At 30.6% G+C, this 12,510-nt stretch overlaps 1 protein-coding gene across 2 annotated transcripts in view; it reads left to right on the top strand.

Annotated features, from left to right (window-relative positions):
* The first annotated feature begins 1,010 nt into the window (after positions 1–1,010).
* LOC129911503 (heat shock protein beta-1) overlaps positions 1,011–12,510 on the top strand; it is a 29,221-nt gene continuing 17,721 nt past the window's right edge. Inside the window, exon 1 of one of the 2 annotated variants that reach the window (XM_055989319.1) lies at positions 1,011–1,393. In XM_055989319.1, coding sequence (XP_055845294.1) covers positions 1,215–1,393 — 179 coding nt within the window. In that variant the 5' untranslated portion in view covers positions 1,011–1,214. The remainder of the gene's footprint in view (positions 1,394–12,510) is intronic. The other variant, XM_055989321.1, reaches the window with a different exon arrangement.

The following is a 12,510-nucleotide window of genomic DNA, read 5'->3' as shown; positions in this document are numbered from 1 at the left end:
AAAAAAGCCTGCCTTAAGGCTTGGCCACACCGGAGGGTACGCGGTAGAGGTACAGGTAACGGTACGGGTATTTGTATGGAAAAAATTCTAAACTGAAACATCAACGTTCGGGTGTGGAATTTTTTTAATACAAATATCGTTGCCGCTACCCGTACCGCTACCGCATACCCTCCGGTGTGGCCAAGCCTTTAATCGGCATAAATACTCTATGATTTACAAAAATACATTAAATATAGAAAATAACATCCATTTTTTATTAAATTAGCATTGATATTTTAGATTTACCCTCAAAATAAAATTTATGAAGTACCTAGTTCCATACTTCATAAATTTTATTTTGACTGTTTTTAGTTTGAAAATGAAATATGTATTTGGAGCTTCATTTTTGTTAATTTTTTTTTATTTACTTATGTCCATTATAAAGTTTTTATTTTTATGAATAAATTAAATACAAAATTAATACCTATGTTTAAAAAAATATTTAAATACAAAAATTTTAAAAAAATAAATACTTGCATTTTTTTCTGGAAAAAAGGGGATTTTTTTTAAAAAAGGGGAAAAATAAACGTTTTGGTGTCGAAAAAAGGGGATTTTTATTTTGAAAACCTGGGAACCCTGGGTCAATGTCGTGAACCTATCGTTGTGTTCGTGTCCGATGTGTGGTGAATGTCGTGAATCTATAAATGTGTGCGTTTTAACGTCATTTACCAACGTGGTGGCTTTCACATATATTTACAGACAACACTGTACACAAAAGGGTTTTGGGGTACGAAAGTTTCCAGTCTTGGTATTTTTTGTTTATGGTATATCCGATAAATGTGTGAACGCATCCAACAAGTGCCAACATACCCTTAAGGCTCCAACTGTCAAAACAACCCACTCACTTTTCCACAAGTACACTAAAAACCAAAACTCAACAAAAAAAAAACAACTCAAGAGAAAGAATAAACTCAAGCAATCATTCAAAGGAAACGTCACTTGCTCACTTGTAGAAAGAAAAAAGTGATTTCATCGGTTGCTTTATAATTTTATTTCAATAAATATTTTGCGTTCGACGAGTGAAGAAGTTCATAAATAAATTTCCTCCGCGCTCAAAACCAATAATTATAATATAAAAATAAAAATTTATCTCGCAAAACATTCGTGCGTGCGCTTATATCGTGTATATAAAAATCCAAATTTTTCATTTTTGAATAAATAAATAAAAAAACACAATGGCCGAATCAAGCAAAAGGAATATTCCCATCAAATTAGGAGACTTCAGTGTAATTGATACAGAATTCTCAAGCATTCGGGAGCGATTCGATTCGGAAATGCGCAAAATGGAAGAAGAAATGGCCAAATTCCGTTCTGAATTGATGAATCGTGAAGCTAACTTTTTTGAATCTACAAGGTATGTTTGTTTTTACTCTTTTTTTTTTATTATTCTATTGTTTACTTATTTAAAAAAAAAATAATCACTCTAAAGAAACATTTTTTATGAATGGATATAAATTTAAAGAAAATTCTCAGAGCATAATAAAATAGAAAAAAAAAAAGAATCCCATTTATCTTATCTTATCTGTATTCTATTTGTATCTACATGAGTTTAAAGTTGTAGAAGCACCCGAGCCGGCATTTGGTTTTGTTTTACTTTATTTAACTGAAACTGAAAATAGAGTTCCGGTTCAATGCCATTTGTCTGCCCATGGGAATAGAAAGTAGAGACAGCGAGAGAGAGATTCATATTATCCCTCGTATAGCGTAGATACCAACTTGGAAACATTCTTAATACCTAATTTTATTTTCCAATACGAGAATTCATTTTAAAACCATGACGAGGACGCTATACATGAATTGTATTGATTTACGATGCCACCAAAAAAATTGATTCTAAAAATAGATAGGTTCCTATGCCTTCTTGATGAGGATAGAGCTGCTACTTAGAAATGAAGTGGGCTATACATATGTTCTGCAGGCGAGAGTTGGGAAGACTTTATACATATGTTTTAAGACTTTTGTATTATGTACCTATCTAATCTACCTACTCGTAGACAAGTACGTATATTAGAGTTTATATTGACTCTGAGCTCTGACTCACTGTGTTCAAATTGAGTAGGTACTCTGTGTTGTATGTCCATGTCCAATTTCAAATAGAAACCGTTTTTACTTTAATATAGTCTAGTTGCCTAGGTAATTTTAGTTTTTTTTTTGTTTTTGTTTGATTGATTGTAGATTCAGATTGCTGGGTTGATTTTGATTGGCATTCGCACAAATTGCGGGTTCATTCACAAGTGGATTTTAATTTCACTTTTAAAAATCAACTTGGTGAACAAAGCCAACGTATTGTTTTTTCTATTACTTTTGCATCGCTTTTTATTGTAAATAAATTTTTAAACAAAATAAATGCACAATTTACAACCCAATTACGCGATAAATTGATTAGATTAGATATCTTTGAAGGTTATGGATTGTAGTTTACTTAATTTGACGAAATAGGTATTTCTTTTGTATACTTTTATCACCTTTAACTTGAACTTAATAGATAAGTGATGTCAAATTAATCGAAATGTTTGTAAAACAAAAAGTATAGTCAAGCGGGGATGTCCTGCGATAATGTTTCAAGATTAGTTACCTGTGTCCCTGTTCTTTAACTTTTATCATTGGCGATAAAATTTTACTTTAAAATCCATTTTATCCCATCAAAATAAAAGAAATTTCATTCAAAATCATATTTTGTTAATTCATAAATTCTGAATTTGAAAGAAAATTGTTTTATTTATGGAGTAAAATGAATTTAAGAGACGTTCAAAAATGTTTATCGCCAGTGATAAAGTTACAGAATTTAATTTGTAATGCATATTACAATTCTCTTCAATTGCTCCTTAGTTGTTTATATTTTCGTCGACTGTTCCGTGTCAGTTGCTTCTCGATCTACTTCTACTTGACTTCGGGAATAGGTTTCAATGCATCACTTGACTTGTACACAAGTCGGTGGCTTTTTGAAGCATATTGCCAAAAAAACTGCCACTTCCGCTCTCCGCGGTTTTTAATTTCTTCCGAGCATTTTATGATTGATCAAATTTGCCTTCAAGAAAAAAAAAAGGATTTAAAAATATCCAGAAAATAGTGTAGAAAATCTCCAATATTCCAGACTGATTCATTAAACTTAAAAAAATACTGTTTCGAACAGAAATTTCTCATTAAACACCAAAAAGTTGTACTTTTTTGTACCGATAAGTTCAGGGCCCAATTTCATAAAATTATTAATGCAACAATTTATTAGAGAATTTACTAATATTTTCTTAATATTCTCCTAATATTAAAAATAGTTTTATGAAATTGGGCCAAAAACATCAAATTTTTAATACCAGCAAGTACTTGGCGACCCTACTCAATAAAAAAAAACACTAAATTGACCATTTTTCAGTCAAAATATAAAATATTCGATAACCTTAGGACGGAATTCATAGTCGTACTCAAGTTGAGAATTATCTTAACATTCCTTCAACTGAAGTATTTGTTCGAAGTCATTACTCCACTCGGGATTTTTCTCAAGTAAACGCTTGAACAGTTTTTTATAATTTCCTCAATTCGCATTTATTAACCAAAACATGTGGAAACGCTCAAGTTTTATAGACTAAAGACTATCAACCACTCTTGTGTGCATATAATTAATTTGGAAGAGTAGAGGGACCTACAATTTACCACCAAGTCCGAACAGAGATGTACTTTTTCATGAAAATGATACTCTTGGAGGATTTGTCAATTCTTCGTTAGAGGCAGTACCCCTGAAAAAATGTTTTTGAAGTTGGGATACGAACTCAGAACTCTTGCTTCATCGTCCACTTACCACTGATTTACTTCAAACTTACTGCCACTTGTTTTTTAACCCTCTTCATGGGGCTTCTTTTGAAAATGTATTTTTGGAATAAAAAATAATGGTACCCGTCATATATGAATTTTGAAAAAACTTTTATTTTTATAGCATCTTTTTTTAAAGAAATACAAATTTTATTAAAAAAATAGTCGCTATTTTCCTAAAATATTTCGAAAACAAAATTTTCTGGTTTTTAATAAAATTATAAGTTCTGTTTTTGAAAACCTCCTCTCTGTTGCAACTAAGTTGAGATGAAACTTATCTAGCGGTTTTTATCGAGGTTAAGTTCGTACCATACTTTTTCAGAAGCTTAAGACACATCTTAAAAACCATCTGGACACACAGCTGTCACGCACATACAACTCCACCAAACAAAACCCGCCTATATGCACCACCTGCAACGTAACTTTAAATTTAGAGCATTTATTAAAAAAATTTCATTATATCCAAAAAGCTTAAAACATAAAAGAGATGAAGTACTAAAAACTGCAATTCATACAAATATTGAAATAGTTAACAATCTCGTACTTTAATTTAACTTTAATATTTGAATTTATTGAAAAACACTTGGAGCCAATAGTCTTTGCAGCTACACTCTATTACGCTGTTTTAGAGGGGCATGGTCCGAATCTTTAAAAAATCATCCATTTGGCTGCGTTAAATTCTGGACTCATTCATCATTGATTAACTTATGAAGACAGTATATTAGAATTGAACGGTCTTTGTGTATGATTTATTCAGCTTTAAACTTCTAGTGGTAACAAAAACTTCGCTACTCGTTTAGTAAAAGTTTAGGGGAAAGATTAAAATATGTATGTTTTCACATCATATAAACCTACCAATTTGGCATTTTGCAGTGCATGCAATGAATTTTCAATACGAACATAAAACAGGGGTCTGAAGTGAAATTTTCGTTTGCATTTGTCTTTTAAAACTGTCATGACTGACAAGCAAGTTGCACAAAACCGAAATATGTTCCGTGACAAATCTCTTACGCGTCTATGACAGGAAGACCTTGCTGTTAGCAAAAAGATGAGACAGTTTTATTTTTTTGGCAAGTTTCCGATTTTCCTTACCACAAGAAAAAAAAAAAAAATTCTTATAGCGAAACAAAGCACTACAGTCTGCTAGAATGTAAACATAATAAATTGTTGCTGGCATGAGCGATTCAAAGCAAAATTAAAATAATACACTGTTGTTAATTAAGTGAGAGCGAGAGACCTGCAAAGCATTTTCGCCCACAATAAGCTATTAAACACCCATCAGCTAATTTTGATACTCTCATAACCATAACAACACAATCTTACATACATAAATGCCATGCAAAAAATGTATTTGTTTAAATTTATTTTGTTATTATTACAAACAAATATACAAAATTTCAGCAAAAATTCTTTTGAAATTCGTATTTTTCCTTTAAACTGTGATGAAGGTTATAAAACATTATTTTTTTATTTCCTTCTAAATTTCCAAACACATTTTTAATCCACCACATATTAGAAGAAACAAATAAAAAAAAAAACGTATGTATCTCTCTCGCTATGCTAATGAAATTGAGAATTATGAGATAACAAATCAAAAAGATATAAACGTAGTCGCATGATGTGTTAAGCGATGATGTCAGTCAGATTTGTTTTTTTTTTTTTTTTTTTTAAGTATTAGCGCTGAGTATAGGTTGAAGTTGTTCTGAGAACAAAAAAAAAAAAACGACAAACTGTCGATAAATCAAAAAAAAAAAATTTCTAATTAATACGTAACATTTGTGCATTAAAAACAATTATACATTCAACAAATAGCTTCAGTTCAAAATAAACGTCTTGTTGTTAAAGGTTGTTCTTACTTGCCTTGACTTTTTTGGCATTAAATTTTCTTTAATTCTAGGCCAGTATTAGAAAGAATAAAAAACTCTCCCTTCTATCAAATAAATAAGAAATATGTTTCACTTCCTAAAGTCCTATTTCTTTTAGAAGTCCAATAAATGAGTGACGTAAACCTACTTTGCAACACGAACGTTTATTGATACCATAGTAGAATAGCCTGTGAAGTAGTAGTTGCTTTCCAATCGATAAATTCCTATTTATTAAACAAGTTTAAAAAATGTTATTTGGTTCCAACAACAATACTGTTGATCTCAAGGTTTGATAGGGACAACAACAGCCTTAATTCAATAATTTCACCCTGGCTTTTCACCTTCAAGAGCGACTTCTTTGACTTTTCAGATTTATTTATAAAATTTTAAAGTCTTTTAAGTTATTTTTTTTTTTTTTAATACAACAGTATCCTCTCGAACTATAAAGTGTATTAGAATATAGGGCAGTAGCGATAGTATAGTGTAGTTATAAATTTCACAAGGCTACAAAAGAAAATGAAAAGAAATACAAATGAGAGGAGGTTGGGATTGCCTGTGAAAAGATGTTTTGTGTGTTATAATAAAACGGGGAGTTTTGTTTACATATCACGACTACGAAATTCTATTGCTGCTCGTGACGACCTGCCAGGTTAAGGCAAGTTGTTATGGTCATTGATGTATATGTGTGTTTTTTTATGATTCACATTATATGATTTTTACTTTTTTTTGGCATAAATGAGTCATTAGGATATCTACCTGAAGGCTCTAGCTGAAAGTAAATATTCTTTGTTTATTTAGGTATAAAACCAAACCTAGTAACCTAGTACTTTAGTATTCAATCAAAACAAAAGGTTTCTTAAAGAGTTAAGCTAGATGATGTTTAGCTAAAGTGACAGTCAGTAAAATAGCTCGCCAGGTAAAAGTGTTAGGTAAAGTTATTTGAGAAGCACAAAAACAAAAAGATATGTGCCTTCTTTAAATCATTTAGATTTTAGAGCTTCAAATGGAAGAAGACACAACTTTTCGAAAGATTCTTCCAAACGAAATCTATGCACTATGCCTTTGAAATTGTCGCAATGTCGCAATTTTTTACACTGAATTTGTCAATCTACTTTTATTTCGGTTACATGAACGAATTTTTAGGTCAAATGGAATCCAAACTCAGACCAAGATATTTGCTATTCAGCTCATAAAGCTTAATAAGTTCGTACTTTCTTTATTCGATTAAATTAAGGTCCACACGAAATCAAATTCAGGGGTCGAATTACGGCACACAATTACGATCATACGTTAACGTTTTGACTATTTCTGTCTCTATTTAATTATTAGAAAACGATAGGGACACATAGCAACCATTCGTTAACGAACGTATGCCGTAATTTGACCCCAGATTTAATTTCTTTTCTGAAAAGACGATTTTAGAAAACAAAGTTTCAAATAAAATTATGGAAAAATTAATTTAGTCGTTTAAACAAACACAATAAATCGTTGCTACCCCAACAGATAATCAGGCAGCTAGTATATATAACAGAAATTAATTCGGGCATGACATATTCTAAATTGGTGCAATGAGGAACTCTCAATGTTTGCGGAAGCCTCAAGATCATCTTATCTAGATTCCAGGTCGCAGTGAATTTGATTATTTCTTTTTCATGAAAGTAACTTCTATTGAAATCTATTGAGACTACGCGTAGTCTTGCGGCGTAATTGCCTATAAGACAGTGTCCGTTTAGGACACCTAATAAAAAGGTAATATGCAACCTGCTTAGAGACAAAAGATGTTTAGAATGTTTTGGATCTAGCTCAGGCCAAATCTTTTTGGTCATTTGGCATGTTGTTATGTTAGACCATCTCTTGTTTGTTGTCTATAGCTTCTTACTTTAGCATGAGTTCTCTAGCAGCTAATAAAATGCCAATGTTTACTTTATTTGCTAAAATTGGTATTATAGTCCCATTTCTCGCAAGTGTATATGCTTCGCAGTTTCCCAAAAATCTCTGTCCCGCCACCCAAAACAGGTGAATGTTAAACTGTTTCGACATCTCCATATGATAATCGAGAGTCTAGATGAAGTTGTGAACATTTTTACTTGAATTCATTGTCATTTTTCAAAGAAAAGTTGATGTCCTCATCTTCCTTGTACAAAATAGTTCCAATTCTTCCCATTAAGTCTTGCATATAAAAGACTCACGTTAATGAACTACGTAGCAGCTGTATGATCGATTGCCTTTAAAGCCGTTTCACGTACAAAGCTAAAGTTCGATATTTAATTCTTGTATGCAAAGCTTAGTGATTTAATCCGTGTTGGTTTTTCACAAAAAAAAAAAAATTTTCAAGGATATGTCATCCTTAATGTACACAAATGTAAAAAAAATTCATATCACATATCAAGTGTCCAACAAGTAGAAGTAGTAGGAGTAATTGGACATTGAAAAGTTGAATCAATCCCTTAGTACTTGCAGTGACAAAGTTTTTTTTCTGGTGACCAATCACGATTTGAATTATGTTTCCTTTTTTGTGTATAATCAACCAAAAATACAAAATGTGTTTTACGAGTACACTCATAAGCAAATGTACCTTAAGCCAAATACAAAAAATAATAATACTCTGCCTTGAATAATTCATGTCATGCTCTGATGAATGAAAAATGTTCATTTTTATTTAAATGACTGATTTGTGTATAATTTCCCGGTTAGCGGTGTGATGACTGTTGAATGTTTGTACAAAGTGATCTCAGAAATCGCAACAAAATGCATTCACTAAATTTCAATAGGTGCATTCACGAGTATAATTTGATTTAATTATTTTTTTTTCTTTTCAAATTTAACGAGGCGCAATTAATTAATTGAATCTTTTAAGAAAATATTTTTATATCAACATAATAAAGCAATCATATATGACACACATTAACGTGATTGTTAACTAGATTTTTAAATGATTGTTGGTTGTAATTCTCTCGCATAATAATAGTAATAAAATATTTAACTGCGAGGTAGGTAGTTAAATAAAAAAAGTAACTTGCAAGAATTTAAAGTATTTCTTGATGTGATTACTTATGATGTGTGTATTTTAATAAAGAAGTCAATGATCTTATTTTTATCAGACGTTCTTACGTTAATATGCATATTTATTTTCGAGAGATAAAAAGCAAATAAAAATCAATATTTGTGTAAAAGAAGACATTTTTATCGAAATAACCGTATACAGAGTTTGGTTTTGTAACAAACCATAAATGAATGATAGTTCAATGACCTGATTGAATGCTAATTTTGGTTATATCTTTCAACACAATAATTGGTCATTCATGATTGTTTGTATTAGGTTTATTACTCGTACAATAATATGAAGGCGCAATTTAAGTTTTTGTCTCCTGATTCGGACATTTTGAAAAAAAAAACTTTAAAGTGACTTATTTTTAAGACATCTTACAATTGCTGATAAAAGGCTAATTATTTTTGAATTTTTGGATATGGGGATATTTTTTTAAGGATGTTTTCTGAGGCTTGCATATTAAAGATTCGATTCCTCATTCAACCATTTCACTGTTTCTCATTTGTTATTTCCTGCTCAGAATGGATAATATTAAAGTATGTTAAACATCAAAGAAAAATGAAAACAGTTTTGAGAGAGAAAAATAACGTATGCGAAGTTTTTTGATGGAGCTGACAACTACGAAAAAAAAACCGTGTAAACCTGAAATTTTATTGTAAAAGCTGAAATTTTCTTTATTAAATAATTTTTTTCTAGAAAAGTAAGTACGTTGGGCCTGTTTACTCATTTTGGTTCGTACTTCCATTTTTGTACTGAGTACCATTCTATCTAATCTTTTGAGTTATTAATAGAGCTTTAAGATGTTTGAGCTATTTAAAGGCATTGAAAAGTTTCAGAAGTGGTACTGAATGGTCAATGGTAGTTTAAAAGTCATGTCATGCTTGAAAATCAAACTGAAGCTAAAGGTGATGATCTTGACTGACTTCAGAAATGGTTCTTATATCAAGGTCCTTATTTGTTGGCTAAAGTCAGCTAATCTTCTCAGTGGATGCAGGTGATAAGATTTCCAGTTTATTTTTGAGCACATTTTTTGTCAATTCCCAAGTGGGAAGTGCTGCTTGATTCAAATGTCTTATATTTTAGAATTAAAAAAGTTTATTGATGTCATCTCCGATATAGCATATGTATTAGGGTGGGTCAAAAAAATTGAAATTCTTTTTTTTTAATTGGTACTCCGAAAAATCGATTGCTAGACCCCTCTAGAATATACACACCAAATATGAGCTCTTTATATTAATGGGAAGGTCCTCCGCTTTGCAATTTTCCATTTTTACATCAAGCTTCTACTAAAAAAAAATAATTTTTTTATTAATTGACTTTTTAGCAAATTTCTTTTCATATTCTTGTAGGAAATTGAACGCTCTACAAAAAAGGCCTTATACACTTTTTTCGTTTATCTAACCGTTGAATAGATATTTGAGGTCAAAAAATCGAGAAAATCTTTAAAAATTCGTTTTTTGTTCTTAATTTTGTAACAAATTGAAAAATTATAATGATTAAACGCGCAAGACATATTCTTGTTGGAAATTGATTGCTCCACAAAAAAGGTCTTATTAACTTTTTTCATTAATATAACCATTCTAAAGATATTCGAGGTCAAAGTTAAAAAAAAATATAAAAACATTTTATATTTTTAAAAAATTTCTAATTCATTGAAACTTCATTATTTTCAAATTAGCAAGGTATATTCTTGTAGGGGCTTAAACGTTCTACAAGAAATTCCTTGGAATGAAATTGATTGCTTTAACCGTTTAGAAGATATTCGTATCCAAATCGCAATGCATACGGGTCATAAGAAAACTATTGAAATCAGTGAGCATTGGTTTGGATACGAATATCTTCTAAACGGTTAAAGCAATCAATTTCATTCCAAGGAATTTTTTGTAGAACATTTAAGCCCCTACAAGAATATATCTTGTTAATTTGAAAATAATGAAGTTTCAGTGAATTAGAAATTTTTTAAAAATATAAAATGTTTTTATATTTTTTTTTAACTTTGACCTCGAATATCTTTAGAATGGTTAGATTAATGAAAAAAGTTAATAAGACCTTTTTTGTGGAGCAATCAATTTCCAACAAGAATATGTCTTGCGCGTTTAATCATTATAATTTTTCAATTTGTTACAAAATTAAGAACAAAAAACGAATTTTTAAAGATTTTCTCGATTTTTGGACCTCAAATATCTATTCAACGGTTAGATAAACGAAAAAAGTGTATAAGGCCTTTTTTGTAGAGCGTTCAATTTCCTACAAGAATATGAAAAGAAATTTGCTAAAAAGTCAATTAATAAAAAAATTATTTTTTTTTAGTAGAAGCTTGATGTAAAAATGGAAAATTGCAAAGCGGAGGACCTTCCCATTAATATAAAGAGCTCATATTTGGTGTGTATATTCTAGAGGGGTCTAGCAATCGATTTTTCGGAGTACCAAATCAAAAAAAAAATTTTCGATTTTTTTGACCCACCCTAATATGTATATAAATGAGATAATCGTCGAAAATAAAGGAATTCATTGCATTTAATTGGAAAAGTTTGACTACATGCGGTCAGGCTTAAATTCGCGCTTGCACGACATCGATTTGCATGCTCTTCATTGAGCCGATGAAGTTTTTGAATAACTATCTACTTCTACTCACACAATGTCAAATCGTCGGTTTAGAGTCAAAAACAGCTAAATCCACTTTTACAAATACAAACTATTAAAAAATTAAATACTTAAATTATTATTGCTACTTCTGTTAGCATCTAAGAATGAGTAGCGGTTTCTATTCTATAACAACTGAGTTGATGGGTTGAAATTACCAATGATGGTGCTTACTACCTTCTCCGGATTGAACAGTTGTTGGCTATTCATTTGAAAAGTTGCTTACAATTTTTTTTTGTTTTCTCAACATTGCCCTTAAGCATCTTTCGCTTTGATTTCAATGTTTCACTTTTGTAAATAGAATAATAAAAAAACAATCAAGCCCATTATGTACATTCACCTTCATTTAGAAATGATTAAAAAATCAATAAGTTTACTTCTTGACCTCATCAGAATAAAATTTAAACAAGCTTCACGTTATTCAACCTACACGATATTACAATATATCCCACTACAATAAATTCATTTAAGCCCATTCGTCGAACAGCTAATGCTTAAAGTAATAATAATTTCAATTTGTAACACTTTATTAATAGATTCTTAACCCACATAACAAAACAAAAAACAATGCCATATTGCTATTATGAGCTGTTACTATACCAACTATAGGAAACACTCTTAAGTGAGTCTTTAACCACGTCATCTACACTCATGGCCCACATGCAAAACTATATACAAAACTACTACAGTAACTCTTTAAATGAACACTTTATAAGGAAAATTAAAAGTATAGAATATTATATGAGCAACAAACTATCTCCAATAGATTGCCAACCAAAGAAAATGACAGCTGCGACTAATTGATTAATTTAGCCCGCAACTCGACCGATAGTCATTTATATGTACATTGTATAATATCCAACGCATAATGCTTGGACAAGTTAATAATCTGATTTTTTGTTTTCGCTAATAGCATTCCACTTCCATTAACCAGAACTTAGTGTGCTGTTATTGTTTGTCATCGTTTCATGTTTCGTTAAGCCTCTAACTCTAATCTTGTTTAGTGTATACGCCTGCTTATAGTTTTTGGCGATAATGATGACGTGTGAGGTAAACATTCTCTTGTTCTATGAAACAAAATAAAATAAAAAATCAATCTTCCCGGGAGAG

Source organism: Episyrphus balteatus, chromosome 2 (genome assembly GCF_945859705.1).
Source record: "Episyrphus balteatus chromosome 2, idEpiBalt1.1, whole genome shotgun sequence".
Taxonomy (NCBI): Eukaryota; Metazoa; Arthropoda; class Insecta; order Diptera; family Syrphidae; genus Episyrphus; species Episyrphus balteatus.
The sequence above is the reverse complement of the archived record's forward strand: the minus strand, read 5'-3'. Positions and strand labels throughout refer to the sequence as shown.